Source organism: Grus americana, chromosome 4, assembly GCF_028858705.1.
Source record: "Grus americana isolate bGruAme1 chromosome 4, bGruAme1.mat, whole genome shotgun sequence".
NCBI classification, from domain to species: domain Eukaryota; kingdom Metazoa; phylum Chordata; class Aves; order Gruiformes; family Gruidae; genus Grus; species Grus americana.
Window position 1 is genome coordinate 76,432,079 of NC_072855.1, and position 16,417 is coordinate 76,448,495.

The following is a 16,417-nucleotide window of genomic DNA, read 5'->3' on the forward strand; positions in this document are numbered from 1 at the left end:
TCCAGTAGTTACTTATTACCAGACCAATTTAGCTGCAGAAGATTTATGATACAACTTTTTGTCAGGCATAATATTTTGTCCTTAAGAGGACTCATAGATTTTAAGGTCTCTGTCTCCAAGTGACTCACAGCAGACAGAGAATGTAGAACAAACTAGCATGCAAGGAGACGCTCCAAAACCAGTGCTACCATGATGCTAACTAAGGTGGAGAATAAGAATGGCTGTGCAGCAACTCTCTCATTTCAAAAAGCCCTAGTTGTAACAACTAGATTACGGACCTCCTATACACTTTCAATCACATGACAGCTATTTACTTAAAAACAAACATAATGGACAAATGTGAGGATCTCCAGCAGGATGAAGAAAAATCCTTCTGCTGTAAGCCTTCTGCAGCAGATTACCTTCTGCATAAAAAACACACCACTAAATAATTTTAAAAACTCTGTAAAGCAGCTGCTATTTTGAAAGAATCAGAGTTTACTGAAGCATTCATAAACTGAGAAAAGGCAGGCACAAAACATAATTTTCATTCTTGAACTCATGTTAGAAGAAACATTTAACCTAAAATGCAAAGTTCAGATACAATTGCCCTCTGAATGATGACTGCAATTCTATTCCAAGTACAACCTGTAAAATATGTCTCCTCTTCATTATTTAACACATAATTACCAAACTCTGTATTCCCATCCCAGACAGATCCATTTATAGCAAGTCTATGTTAAGGAAGGGGGGAAAAAAAGGCAAGCCAAACAGACTATGACCATGAAAATTAATAAAATTCACAGAAGTTCAAATGAAATTTACGAAATTTGAAATAATTAATTCTTCAGGGTTTTCTCAAGTACAGCGTAGGAGATTTAATTTTAAAATATCACCTACAAGATGCAAAAGTAGTCGATTTAAATATTTTTCTTCTTCCAGTGAATGAGACTAAGCTTATTACAGTTACAAAGTAATACATTTTGTTAAAGTAATCACCATGATAATAAATCAAGATGGAACTATGATTTTGAATCAATAGGAAATTGATTATAATTAGCCATTGTAATGCAGAACCAGAAAGAATACATACTAATTTGACACTTGGGGAAGAACTTGAGAAATCTGAACGAGTACTTGCATATATTGGGGTTTTTTATGGAATCCAAAAGTACAATTTTTTATTTTTAAATAAAGACAACGATTTCCACCTGACCACCACAATGCCACAAGGTATGTGATAAGAACAGAAAAGAAAAAAAAGCTGCAGTTTGTTACTCCCAAACTTTGTGCGAGTTAAAGCAAAACCCAACTTACTTTAAGTCATCGATAACTTTAGCTTGCTCATTGAGTTCTCTAATATCAACTAAACGTTTCACAAATTTTCTTCCTCGCTGTTCTCCAGTTTGGATACTAGAAGCTCCCTGCCGTCGGTGATCAACAATCTCCTATTTAAAATAAACAATTAATTAATGCCCTCATCAAAAATTGGACATTAGTGTGATTTAACAATAGGCAAAGTGAATTTCACACCTTAAAATTTGGACTAGTGCATGCAAAAGAATCAGTTTCATCTCAAAAGGCAGCTGATTGGATTTTTTCTCCAGTGATCCAAACCCCATCATTCAATTAGACACACTGTAACTACTACATACATGTCCCCACGAGCAGGATCTGCCTGCTTTCATTTGTGATCTGCTAGACTGAAGAGAATCACACTTCGCTGACCCCAATAGATACTCTACAGGAACAGAATATCGATGGTTTGGGGGGCTCAAACCCAGCAGGTGATTTACAATCCGCTGCCCAAATGTTAGCTTGCGTGCATCTCCACATAATGAACCTCCACCTGATTTCTAAACAACAAACAGGCACATTAGTCTTCTGGGATAAAGTTTTCATTGTTGGCTATTAAAGACAGCTATTCAAGAACATCTGTTAAAATGTTTTGATGTGAAATCAAAGAGGAAGGTTGGCAGCATATTGCGTAGAAGTACCGAAAAAAATTTTTTTCTAATTTGCTCATGTTTATAATTTATTCTTCTGTTAAGAAAACTATCTACAGCCACAGCTTTTCCAATTCAGGCACGTGAAGTTAGGTATTGTGTCTCCATATCTTCAAATCCAGACCAGTATTTCCACATAACACCAGGAGAAATATGATCTATGATTTCTTGCCTTTGAAATACAGAGTTAGAAAACTAATACACAAACTTTTTTGATTTGCAACAAGAGTTATACGAGCTATAAGTAGCAGCACACTGGACTCAACTCAAGACTAAGATCTTTCCATTTGACTGAAGACTTTGTCACGCCTTTTCCAATTAGCAGCACTTATTTCCATTGATTCACTTACCGCATGTATAGTGGGAGACATAGTGTCAACTTCATCCTCATCTGAAAGGTCAGCTATGTTTACAGAGTTGAGGTCAGCAATATCATCAATATCTTCTTCTCCTGTCAAGGTTGTGAGGGTGTTGCCTAAAGCATTCAATCTTTTCCCAATGTTTGGATCCATGTGGACATCGATACCACACATCTTCCATAACACATTCAGTGTCCAGGTTCCAGCACTACTACTTTCTATATTAAAAAAAAAAGTTTCAGCAGCTTTTCCTCTTTTAAAAAAATCCCCCATAGTGAGTTAGATATTAGTTAGCCAAGGCAGTGTTTATCAGTTACAAAGAACAGTCTTTTCTGCCCGCTCTGAGGAAAACACATTCCACAACTGAAATGCTTGCGGGAAGTACTTCACAGCTACGAAGTTACTATTTCTTTAACAAGTGATGTACACAGACAAACCCAACGGAAATACACTCCCTTCAGCCAAGCTGATGACCAGAAGAGAGCACCTCAAACTTCAGCTCTTACAATTGCAGCCAAGTATACTATTCCAGAACAGGTTTTCTAACAGCAAGAAACCTAAAGGACCTCTATCTGCATGTAAAAGTGCTGAACTATTTACAGTTTCAAGTCTTGAATAATGATGCCAGAAGATGTTATAATATGGGTGTGACATGCCTGCTGAACATCCTGTCTTGCAAGGATTTTTGTAGTGAGTGCCAGGATTCATCCTGGTTTTCACCATTCACAATTCCATGTGAGGTAAATTTTTAATAGTTGCAGCATGTATTTCATTTTTATATCTCCTTAGACCAAAAAAGCAAGCAGGGGACAATGAGCAAAACTATGGGGAGAGGAGACACCGCAGATGCAGCATTTGGGCAAAGAGATAAAGAAGCAAGCAGCATGTATGATGACCAAGACTGAGATCAGCAAGTATTTTTGAGGCCTCTGGAGAATATCCAAACAACTCAGTACTAGAGACTGGGAAGAAAGGGAGTTTGGGAAGAGTGGAAGCCGTCTCTGGAAGAGGTGAGGGAAGAATTTGAGCTCAGGATGCAAAGTCTCAGCATTAGAAGGACTAGAAGATTTAGCAGTCTGTAGGACAGGAAGCAGAGGACAACCTTGCTGTTATAAAGGACTATTCTCCAACCAAGGAACAAACATATATACACCATGTGTTTTCCTGCAAGTGAAAATCTAAAGCCAGTGTTGCTGATGTGACTCAAAACCTGGAATAACTTGAAAAGATGGAGCAGATAAAAACATTGAGGAGTTTTACCAGGAAAACAAGATACTAAACAAAACAGAAAACCAAACTACCAGTTAAATTACAACACAGTTAAAGGATTTAAATTTCGTATTTTATGAATGCTTTATTTATATAGAACGGGATTTATTAAAAAAGTGCATTACCTGCTGCAGCCTGTCCTGTTGTCCTAGAACATACTTCATAGGTACCGTCTGGCACAACACCTATATGAAGCACACACACTGATTAGACAAACAGTCAAAAGTGGCTTTAGACCAGCCCTTCCAAATTCTACCTCTGACTCTTGCCCTCCACAGTTGAAGCATGAGTGGTGCTGGACAGGAGGTTTAGTTTTAATTCTGATTGAATGTCTTTTCTTATTTAGTAAAGTGAGTCTACTTAGTAACATCCAAGTTTATATTAATTTGAAATTCCACAAATTCTAGAATCTTCAGCATAATGAAAGATTATATATATGAAAAGCATCTGTACTGAACTATTAAAAGCTTACTGGGATTTTATGAAATTATATAAAAACAACGCATCCAACTCTTCCAGTATCTCTCAGACAGAGCTTAAATGATTACAATGAAACATAGAGCAACGAACTTATTAATAAAGGAAAACAACAAAGGAATACAACCTTTTAGATCCATATTATTTTGCTTTCAAAAAGCCAGCGTATTTTCTTTATCTTATTGGGGAAAGTTCAGAAGCTTTAAAAGTCACAGGAAAAGGTAAAAGTGGATTTATATCTGAAATACTATCGTCCAGTATGAAATCACACCCACTTACATGCATTCATGACAAGATCTCCTCTTATTTCTGGTTTCCAGTCATCCCAACTTGTCTCAAAGCCATCAGCAAAGCGGATACAGAAGTTTTTAAAGTGACCTTTGCTAACTAAAGACTCTGAGGAGCAGGCAGTGATTAATGTGCTTTCAATAGTCAGGACTAAAGCAGAGCCAGTGTCAAGATCTGCAGTGTGGTTAGACTGGAAAATAAAATCACAGAGAGAATTTACTGGTCATTGCAATGTCAAAGTGATACTGTACACACATTAAATGCTATTTATCTTCCCCTGTTAGAAAACCGACCCCCTTCTCGCGTCTCCTCATGTTTTTCCTTCTCTGTGGAAAGTTTCAAAAGCATCACATCTGTCCATATAATGCCTTGCATTTCTGTTTTCTAAATGCAACACCTACATTGTAAATATATTAGGGCACCAGGAGTCAAGCTCATGTGGAAAAGGAAAGAAAATCCATGTTTGATCAAGGACTAGACGATCGAGGGCTATGAACCATACAGCACCATAACCACAGAACACAAGCGAGGATTGATTCTTTTCTCCAAGTAGGGTTGCACATGAGTTGATTGAACAATGATGAAAAGTAGCTTTGATTTTTATGTGATTTTTTGGGGACTTATTTTGATATCTACAATTATGCAGAGTCTTAAATACATAGATTGACTGATTATTTTCCAGCCCTTTATATATGAAGGTCTATAGTTTTGTTTACCTGAAAAAAGCCCACATATTGCCCTTTATAAAGCTAAACTTCTTTTGATCCAGCATAAGTATTGTAAACATATTATTCTATGTACAGCTTAAGACTTCATAAGCCAGAATCTATTTTTTCATAGTTTACTATCATTTGTAACATATAAGAGCATAAAACGCCATCTGCTTTGTCTATAGCTGCCAGATAGAAAATTCACAATCAAAATGTTACGTCATTATAACTTATTATTGTTGTTGTTAGCCTCATTATTCCTTTACATTTCTACGTCTTATGACTATTTCCTTCTACAGCACTAGAAGGATTCATTCCTGTTCTGGAATTATTCCCCATTAAGAATACTCCCAGTTCAACATAGGAACAACCTCTGAATCCAAGGTTTTCTCTCAAAGCCATCTAACATTATCTGTCCTAATAATGCTCCACTGCTTTGTGTATTTTTTAAACTGCTGTCAACTGGCAATGTAATATTTTCAATTTTATATTTGAGAAGCGCAGGTCACACCTTATATATGAGGAGACAGGCATAACTGCAGTCATTTCTAAGAAAGGAGGAACAGACAGAATACAGAACTGCACAGAATTGTTTCTTAATTGAGAATAAACACAGAGGTTCTCAAGAAAGCTAGGTTCACCGACATAGGCACTTTCCTATCAATTTGAAGAAAGAATGAATGCGCAGAGCTAAAAGTCAAATTGGGCAACATGTTGGATCATGCTGCATTGGTTGACAAGAAACTCAGCGAACTGCAGAGCCAGTGAAGGAGCTGCCTGGCCAGAAAGCACTACCCTGGGAACGCATTACTGAGCCATTCATCATTAAACTTAAGACTCAAAGGTATTCCAGAAACATAATGCAGTGCACGCTCCCTTACAGAACAAGCTGCATTAACACACTGCATAATGCCCTGCGTAGACATTACTTTAATACAGAAACTTGTTATCTGCACATTAAAGAATACATCATCCTGCGTAAAGTATAAGACTTACCCTGCACTACACTGATAAACTTTTTGTCAATTACTGCATTTTAAGTATCTATCTTTAACCCAGTCTGAGTTCTTAAATAAAAGTAACTGTTTCAAAAACATATCTATATCTATGTATCTCAGATAGTTATTCATACTCTCATTCCTAGGTTTAATTAAACAAATAAGAGGCAGAACATCACATTAAAGCCAACGGTTTTTAGAGATTTTCTTTTTCTATCTATAATGGTATGAAAAATAAAAGATTAACTGGAATTTGTGACAGAAGCTTTCAAGAAGGTATGTTCCATCTGAAACATTTCCGAGGACTTTCCACAGTGCTGAGCTCAAATGTGGCGGAAACAAGAATCCATTATGCTTCCCTAAAACATGCACACCAACTGACACATGCATAACCTAGTTGTTCTATAAATGAAATGCCATTTCTATTACAAGCAATGTCACTACTGGAATTATCAGCATCCTATGACTTTTGTGTTGGTGTGATGAAAAATTACATTTATGGACATAAAAGCCATGTATCACATACAAATGGTCATTTCAACAGACTACTAATAGTCACGTTGCTTCAGACATTTTAATTACCTGAGGTGTGTTTGTGATGGGCAGGCAAATTCCTAAGTCATTGACAGTCAGTTGAAGAAAGAGGGTTCCAAAAGCCTGCGCAGAGGTTTGTTGGATTCCAGGCAGCATATCTACTACTTCTTTTGTGGCCATATGAATATCTTTATGTAAAGCCATTCTCTGTTCATTCCAGTTGTCATACGCAGCCTTGTAGTTCAGCCAAAATAGCACAGCTTTATGAAGAAACAAGAAATGCATAATTGAAATCACACACACAAAAAAATGCATGTTCACTAAATAAAGTTCTTTTTTTTTTTTTTTTCATTTTCACTGTTTCTCCATTACTTTACGAGAGTGGATATACAACAATGGACACACACATTCAGGATGTAGTGAAGATGCTCATGCTGCAAAGGACAAGATGGGCAAAGCCAATCATTTAGTATTGTAGTTAACACATTAAAATACAGAAAGTGATGCTGTTCTCAGCATAATTCATTTGTGAAGACTTACAAAAACAACTTCCTCTGAACAATTTGAAAACTGATCACCTCAACAAATGGAATTTTTGGTGTTAGGAATTAATGTAGTAAATCTCCTAAATTTCTACCTAACATTTTGATTTAACATGAAATATACTAAATCTTGAATAATCAAGCCTCTTTGGAAAAAAAAAATAGCTTCCTCAGTATGAAGACAAATTTGTAGCAAACATCTCAATACCTCTATCAAAGGCCACAGGCTGAGCAAAAACAATTGGTCTGTTCAAAGTAATGAGCACAGCTTCTCTATCTGATGAGCCACTGATTTCTTCTCGGAGTGCATTTCTTAATCCAATTCTTGTCTTGAAATAGGCAACTTGATGAAAGTCAGAGCCAGCTTCTTCATAAACCTTAAAATGTTAAAAGAATGGGGAGGGGGAGGGGTTTGCAGCAGGGACAAGTACAGGGACAGGGAAAAATAATCAAATTACTGCTTTTGGCAAAATGTAAAATTACAAGAAGTAGTAAAGATGTCTCCTTTCCCCTTTTTCTCTTCTAGCCAAAGCTCCTTTGAGGATATTAAATTTTCTCACATTAAATTCTGATTGCAGTGTTATTTTCCTTATTTATCATAAAATATTAATTAAAATAACTATTTATATATATCCAGATCCTCTATTGTGACAGTACGTTTATAGGTTCTAAGACTTGTATTTGTTTGTTTCTAGGCATCACAAAATATTTTCATATCATAGAATTAATGATTCCAAGTAACAGTGGGTTTAAGAACCCAAGAGATACAACTGTCAAACTAATACAGACAAACTAGGTCAAAATGTAGGTCTAGTCAAGTTTGGATCTTGTCTGATCTTATTATTTCATTCATGTAACCTAAAACTAATTGCAATATAAAAAAATAAATTAATTTGACCCAGTAGCAAGGCCCATTACTGTTGCAAAAGGCTCATAAGTTTTAAATATCAGTAGCATAAAAAAAAAAAAAAATCAAAGAGCCCATACTTCACTCCTATCTTTTATGTATGTACACTGGCCTTTATAATGAAGATTTGCTAATTTTTCTGAAAAGTTATCTCCAGTCCCTTCTTGACTCAAATAAGAAAATTTATTTTGAATGGCTATTTAACAAAATACAAGAGCATATTCATGAAATAAATTTCCCCAACTGTGTGCTGCAGGATGGTTAAACTTTTATTAAAAAATAAACAACCACACAAACAAAAAACCACCAGAAAATAAGTTAAAAAAAAACAACCACCAAAAAAATTCCAAACAAAAAAAATCCCATCACCCTCCCCAGCCCCCCTACACTTTACACCCACTCTACAGCCAGATCACAAAAAAAAACACCCAGCAGAGTAAGACAGCCTCTTGGCTTGGTTATGTATTTTTTTAATCACACACTATTAAGAACACCACACGCAAAGATATTGAACACTAACCTGATGTTTAACAATCTGTCCCAGCGCCAGATTTAAATCCACCTGGCATTTCCCAAACAGTTTGAGGTAGCTGCTACTTCCAGGCATCGCTTTGGTTTGCAGTCTGTTTGAGAGTTCAAGTTCTATCAATCCAGTTTCAAATCTCACAGCTCGCATTGAGGGAGTTGTAGCTGTCACTTGAATTCCCTAATGAATAAGGAAGGTACACAGTTATTAGGATCTGGTTCAGAGACATAAAAGAGAAGGGAAAAAACCCTCAAAAAACAAACAAAAACCCCTTTTCACTGTGCAGCAAAAAAGGAGTACATAATCATTTTTCACAATGCAATGCCGCTAAGCTATTTTAAAATATTACAGGAATCAAACTCAAGGTCTTTTTCTTCACGCAGAGTATTCCTGATTCGATAACTGTTGAGGTAAAAACCTGAAAAACATTAATAGCATCTAGGACCACTGTTCTGTCACCATAAGATTACCTTAAACTGTAGGCTCAATGAGTAAAGAAGAATTTTTGGTTTTTCTCCATCAGTTGTGCCATCGTGTTCATTCCAAAGAGGTATTGGCTGCTCCCCTCCTGTACACATTAAATATACACATTCAAAGTTTTAATAAAGAAAACATTTTAAAACAGACAGACTTAAAAAAGGTAACAGTGAATTAAGCCTCATTTTAAACAGTGACTAGTTGAAGATTTACAAAAAGAAAACATAGATTGAAGATGGAAGACATAGGTGCAGATTCAGCTTGTTACAGATAGTTAATAGCTCTCTACTAAGAATCGAGGCAGCGAGTCATGTTCCTCCCTCCTGGGAAACCTTCCACAGAAAGGCTCAAAGCCTGTAAGAAGTAACACCTAGCTTTCAAAAAGACACTCTGTCTCCTGCACCAATGTATCTCCTAATTATCTGACAGTAAAAATTAAACACTTGACCGAATGCTGTGCAAATTGCATGGAAAGAGCAACTGAAATTATATGAGTATTTTTCAATGACAGGAGGAAAGAATATTCTGTGGTTATTTTATTTTTGTGTTTACTTCCTCATCCTGGCACCTTTCATCCTAAGTTATGTATTCCCATAGGCCCTAACCTGAAGGAGCAATCCTGTCTTAAATTCTCAATGAGATTTGATCTATATTCAATCTTAGTCTACAGGAAGGGCTTGTTGGTAGAAAAGGCTAAGCCATTCATTCATTCTCTCCATATATTTCAACTCTTCAATTAAAGTTATTTGGTAATAAGAATATGCAGTTAAATCATATTAACTGATAAAAAAACCACAAAAACCCCAGTAAATTTTTATCACTCTATTTTGTATCTGGATGTTTTTCTTCTCCAAATAGTCTTAATAACCACCACCTCTTTAAATCAACACTGCCCTCAACATGCCAATGGAATTCTTATGAACTGCTCTGTTCATTAACGAGCTTTTAATGTGTGCAACTTCACCTGAAGTAATTGGTACTTACCTAGTTTTAATATAAGGATAATATTAAATCAATATTTTAGCACAACAGAAACCATAATTAGAAAAAACCCTTTAGTGTATTACACTCGTTGGAATTTAAGCCATGTAAGTGGCTGCAAGCCAGAAGGACAACAGCTATTTTCTGCCCATTTTTGCTCTGTGTTCCATACCCAGACCCATGGATTGCTGGCACTTGACCACGTTCCTGCTGAACGACTGCAATATGGAAGGTAGCGGCCACATTTCAAAAACCACCAGGCTACTACTTGCCCCACAAATTTATAGTCTGGAAAAGCAAAGAACCAGCAATGGTAATAAATTCTTCACATATAAACAGAGGAGAGATCGAACTCTAGAGACTGAGAAATGCTGTAAAATAAATCTAACCTAGGTTTCCCATTTTACCACTTTATGCACCTCTATAAAAATTTTCTAATAGAATGACAGCTGTTGAAGGTTTATTCTTCCCCTAAGTGTTCTCTTACTACCCAATGCTAATATATTTTGCCTGGAACAAATATCAGAGTGTTTAAAATTTGTTTCTTCTTATCCTTTAGGGATTCTGACATTTTCCATTTTCTCCACTGCATCTTCTACCTCCCCTGAGGGCATGTCATTTGGACCTGCACATTCCTTCTACGTATGTTTGTATGCATGAATATATATACACACACACAGAGAGGTATATGAAAGGAGTGTGTGGATGCACACACAGACACTCCTTTCACTTAGTTACCACTTTTTAGTTTATCTTTCCTCATGATGTTTCCAACTATTAATGAATCTTTCCACTAAAAATTAGTTATATTTCTATAACAGCCTTTTAGGATAACTCAAAAAGTGTTAAACTACATGAAATTTCACCTGCTTTTCAATATTTATTCTCATTTGTTATCTTGTAACATTCTCTCAAACCTATATCTTTCTTCCTCTAAAAACTAATAAAATTCATATTCTGTTTATTTTACTTTTTTGACTTTATTATTATTTCTTGTTAGAAATTTATTCTTATTTCTTATTAATTATTGCTTTACCTTTTCTAATTAATTTAGTGTTTATCCCCACCTGCCAGTTCTTATTTTGACTTAAAGAAAACACTTCTACAGTTCTTTGCTTATTTACTTTTCTGTTCATCTCCGCATCTGTCATCTAACATCCACAGTAAATTATATTCGTGTATTTTTTTTTTAAACTACCAAACAATAACTGTGTCAAACAAAGCTTCCAGTCCATACGCTTCCCCTCAGAGTAGTCACATATCAGAAAAAATAGTTTCATTTTGTACTATTTTTCCTAGCGCGTAGGGCTGTAGAACTTGTTTGCTGAGTGAAATATCAATGCATGGCACAAGTTATCAGCTTTTTGGATTGCTTTCAGTTCTGAAACACAGACCAAGTCTCTAACAGAAAGAAGCAGAAAGTGAGTGGATCTATTTTTAAATGCTGCGCAAACTGTGATTCAGTCAAAGTTTGTTACGTAAGCAAATAAAAAAGTTTTGTAACTTTGGCTGTCTATTCAAACCGATGAGCACACAATTCAGTATGCAATTTTCATTGCATACTGCAAAAGAGACAGCACCGAGTGATAATAGCCAAATGTCTTTCTCATACAGTTCTGAAAGACATTATCAGCAAAGAATCAAAGAGCTAGGAATCAGGAGAAACTAAGTACTATCAATATTGACACTATTTTCCCTGGACACAGCTGTTTTCCTTTCAAAGGATATGCTGACCTTATTTTACAAAATGCAGTATCACAATCTGCATTTTACAGCTGAACAAGTGAATATATAAAGTGACCCAGCCAAGGTCACGTCAGAGACAGGCTAGGGCCCAGAATGACAAACTATTCTGCTTCCCAATAAAACGTCTTGTTTCTGATAGAGCTACAAAGATTTCCAGAGCCTCCGTTATATTACTTCAAACTCCAGCTCCGCTGCTTGTTCCTTGCTGCTGCTTGGAGCACTAGATGTGAAATGATGGTGTCTGTGAAATAAAGAGCCACTCCAGAGAACTATATAATGTTGCCATCAAACAAGGTTTAAGGATCTTGAAGTTGGTTTTAAGTGTTCTGCTTACCTGAAACCTTCTGTATGACTTCATTTACTTCCTTCATAAACACTTTTTGCACAAATACTAAATGATTTAAAAGATCAGTTGTGAGATTATGTTCGAAGGAACCGACCTGCAGAAATAGAAAATTTTAGAACAAAGCTTTAAAACAGTTACCATACCTACATTTTTCAAAACAATGCTTTTTTAGTTGTCACGCATATCTTCAAGTCAAATTATATTGTTATTGGCATAAAAAAAATAACATCAAATAGTTTTCATTGAAATTTTTTTGCTGTAAATGCCTATCAGAAAACTGAAGGATATACACTATTATGTGAACAAGTTTATTCTCCTGCTGAAGTTTGGCTTAGACAATAAAACGCAGGGCTTGATTAAGGTTCATGGAAGCATGTGAAATGCTACTTAATTCCACATAGTAAATCATTATCAGAACAAAACAGAAATGAGCTGTCAACCTCTAGAAGTGCATTATTCTAGTTATTCTAGTTCTTTGCCATTAAGATTTTTTAAACAAAATTAAGATACAGTTACTTTCTAAAACTACTCGGACTTGGCTTTTGCCTTTGCCAAGCAGCCCCTCTCTCTGGCTTTACATGCTGAACAAATTCAAAGACTCTAAGGTCTTTCTTCAGCCAGGAAATAACTCAAATGGGTAGAACAAAAAGCAGCACCTAATTAAACTTCTATAAACATGCAAACATCAGAAGTCTCGATTACAAACATGCTAGACTATTTTTATGACTAAAGAAATACAGTTAGAAAAGCCTCGGTCTTCCCCACCAGATAGGTTTCTTTTAAGCAGCATCACTTCTCTCTGTGACAACTAACTGGAAATTGGTACGCAAATAGAACTTCTGAGTAGAATGCACTGTGTCGAACAGAAAATTTTATATCGTTTACTAAGGTTATATATAGCTTCTCCTATCTACGGAACTGTCTAATAATGAACAAATAAAACAGTTATAAAACAATAAAATTGTTTTTACTTTTTTGTGGGTTTTTGCAAAAAATTACACATTATCTGATGTGTTAACATAAGTTTTCAGTTTAAAATTACACTTTGAATCATCAGCATAATATGCTTCAGTCTACTTCACTGATGAGAAATACTGTCATTCCAAAAAAGTTTCTAAACAAGTCTTCCTTATTTATTTGTAGAAAATGATATATTCAAAATCCTCCAATATAGTGGTCTTGACTGCTTAATATGTTGGCTGTTCATCAGACTAAGGACTAAGAAAGTTCTATTTCAGTGCAACGCAATTATAAATGCTATATTTGGACCGAGCCGTAAACCTGAGAGTTCTGGAGTAGGCAGATTATTAAAATAACATGAAGATGCACATACAGAAACATAACAGAACAGAAATAACAAGTTATCAAAGATGACTATCATCTTCAACACCTACTTCAGCCACACAACGTAAGTAGTTCCCCTGTAGATAGTAGCCTTGCTTAGCAGGTAGCTCATCTATGCTCCAAATTTGGTCTGAGTAAGTATCATGTTCTTCCATGATGTATTTGCCAGACATAGTGACAGGAGGAAGGTTCAGACTTGCCGAAGGAGGAATGGTTGACATGTCAGTAGCAGAGACTTTTGAAGTGAAGCGCAATCTATGACTTGGAAGCTCAAAATTAAATCTAGTTTGGGCACCTGTAAAAAGAAGACGGGGAAAGAAAAAGTATGACTTGGAAAAACAATCCTTTATTTATCCTTAAATTTAAGAACACTTTTAGAATTTTTGAAAAAAAAGTAAAATCTTTAAAACATTATTGAAGTGCACAGACCTCTAGAGCTATAAATATGCACCCATATGATTTTAGGTTTTCTTAATTTTTAAAGCAAATGAAGACTTCTCTGTAATTAGATAGAGAAGGGAGACATACAACCAACCTCATCTGTATTGAGGCCCTATAAAAGTATTCTCAAGTAGCCTTATGAATCAGAATTTAATTAATCAAGGAGCATAAACAGATTGTAGCAGTCACAGGGAAGCTTCCTGAGAGGGAGCTGTATATGAACACATACATGTCTTCATCTGCTCTTGTATTCTGCCGCTGACAATTGTGTATAACAACTGTGTAAATTCTCTGTATGGCCCCATCAGATTGAAGTCCACATTCAAAAAAAATAAGCCAATAGCAACAGATTCAAAGCTCTAATTCAACAGAAATACCGAGTCCTCTTGGATGCTTCTAGCAATGCCAAATTAAAGCCATAATGTTTTTAAAGTTTCAGCGAACTGTTTACCTGTCATTCCGTGACTCCTCATTCTTCCCATCTTATATTCCGCCTTTAGAGAGGGCAAGAGTGCTGCTCCAATAGCTATACCATCTATCATGGCACTGAATTTAAGAACTATTGGCTTCTTTTCTAAGCCTTCTGGCAGCTGTGGAAATTCATTTGTTTCAACAGGTGTTTGATTAATACTTGTTGGAGTCTTCTCAGAGGGCAAAGGAGTCGCAACATCTTCTTTGGTGGGCTGGGGCCTATTTACCACAACAAACATCAGAAAATACTTTTGGTTATTCTGACACGATATAAGACTAGCCCTGCTCTCCCACATACGTTCCAAGTGGCACAAGCCATAACTGGATGGCAACCAGCGGCATTCGGAAGCGCTGTGCAAAGAGCACTTACGCAGTCGATGGTTGCCTGATGAGATCCGAAATCTGCTTGGAGAGCTGGTGAGAACTGCGCACCATCATGCTGTGCAGCGTGGCAGGGTGCTGAGGAATGTTGATGCTGATGGCTCCAACTTTGACCACAGCAGCGTTGTTTGTTTTCAACCCTCTCTGGGCACTGTACAGGGCCTGGGATTTGGCAATACTGCATTTCACGACAGTTCTAACAAGAAAGGAAATAGGATTTATTTGCACATCTTTCAAAACAGTTACAGTTTTATGTCAAAAGGGGGTTTTAAGTGTTAGCTGAATTTTAAAGTATTCATATAAGTGATTTTGTTTATCAACTACATACACATTCCTTTGTCTTTCACTTTACACACACAGATGCACTACATGCCACAAACAACTACACTACATTTAAGAGAACTACAAGTCATGCATTGCAAAAATACCTGTTAAACTGTTATTCTTGCAAAACGTAAGATCGTTTGAGTTTATGCACACTAGGCTGCACATACACAGACAAGTTTTCACACACGGAAACAAATAAGAGCCTTTCATTTTAACTGCTTTTCAGGAATTGCCTTGAATCATCCTTTTCATATGAAGACTTAGTAAAATCTGATTTTTGGCATCCAAAATGTCAATGGAGGACATACTCACTCAGCAATAAATACAGAGCAAGTGATAAATGGGCTTGTGAATTAATAGTGACGTTCAACTGACACATACTATTCCAAAATCTGAAGTCTAAACTGTATTTTAATGTTCAGGAGGATACGGTTCACAATGGTTACCCAAGATAAAAATAAAACTGTACAAAGCCAACAGTTTTTGATGTCAGAATGAAATTTTGGCATATCAGAATTCACTAAGCTCCTATTAAAAAAAGATACATGAGGTAACACCTTAATGTTTCTCATCTAAGGTCAATTACTGGAGGGTTACCCAATGGAAGTATATTATGTAGCCAGCACAGAATATTACAGCCTCAGGAGAAAGGCATGTACTTGTGAAGATGCAGTACATTAGCTAAAATGTCTGAAAAATAGACTCTATAAAATTGCAACATTCAATGAAAGTTTCTCAAATACTAAATTTTATGGAGCATAACTAAAATACTTTTTGTATCATGATTTAAATTGTTCTGTAGACAGCTTGGTTTCATGGTGAAAGCTGCAGTGTTCTATGAATTCTACTCCCTAAGTAATGTTCCTTCTGTGAAGCCCTAACACAGGGCTCCTTATTCTGATGTTAAAATATCAGCTAGCCCAAAGCAACCCACGTGTGGAAATTAAAAAAAAAAAAAGACATCATCCTTCTGCTGATAATGAAGAAATACAACACACTATAATGCAACCACAGGCCTATCAACAGCAGATTAATTTACTGAAGCTCTAGAAACATTTTCATGGCTATGTAAGAGCTACAAGTGACCTAAAGCAGTTATGGATTAATAGTTTAGGGTAGACTGTCAAGTAGACATGATTTCAAAATATTTGAAGAATTTACACAAATATGAAGGAGGAAACAAATCTTAATTCACAAGTATTTTAAAAAAATTATACAAATAAACATTACTTTAAAAAAGGGCAGACATTTAAATCCACCTCTTTAAAAGAAAAAAAAAACCAAACCTGTGATTATTCCTCTGTTAAT

The 16,417-nt window shown here is 35.9% G+C and overlaps 1 protein-coding gene across 11 annotated transcripts in view; it reads right to left on the reverse strand.

Moving 5' to 3' along the window:
* Positions 1 to 16,417, reverse strand: part of BLTP1 (bridge-like lipid transfer protein family member 1) — a 115,056-nt gene that overhangs the window by 25,743 nt on the left and 72,896 nt on the right. For 9 of the 11 annotated variants that reach the window (XM_054823258.1, XM_054823250.1, XM_054823251.1 and 6 more), the window contains 13 exons: positions 14,772 to 14,978; positions 14,382 to 14,620; positions 13,540 to 13,784; positions 12,134 to 12,239; positions 9,066 to 9,163; positions 8,590 to 8,775; positions 7,371 to 7,539; positions 6,669 to 6,880; positions 4,370 to 4,568; positions 3,739 to 3,798; positions 2,336 to 2,562; positions 1,635 to 1,835; positions 1,297 to 1,427 (listed from right to left, as the gene is read on the reverse strand). In XM_054823258.1, the coding sequence (XP_054679233.1) occupies positions 1,297 to 1,427; positions 1,635 to 1,835; positions 2,336 to 2,562; positions 3,739 to 3,798; positions 4,370 to 4,568; positions 6,669 to 6,880; positions 7,371 to 7,539; positions 8,590 to 8,775; positions 9,066 to 9,163; positions 12,134 to 12,239; positions 13,540 to 13,784; positions 14,382 to 14,620; positions 14,772 to 14,978 (2,280 nt within the window). The remainder of the gene's footprint in view (positions 1 to 1,296; positions 1,428 to 1,634; positions 1,836 to 2,335; positions 2,563 to 3,738; positions 3,799 to 4,369; positions 4,569 to 6,668; positions 6,881 to 7,370; positions 7,540 to 8,589; positions 8,776 to 9,065; positions 9,164 to 12,133; positions 12,240 to 13,539; positions 13,785 to 14,381; positions 14,621 to 14,771; positions 14,979 to 16,417) is intronic. The other 2 variants (XM_054823259.1, XM_054823255.1) reach the window with 1 other exon arrangement.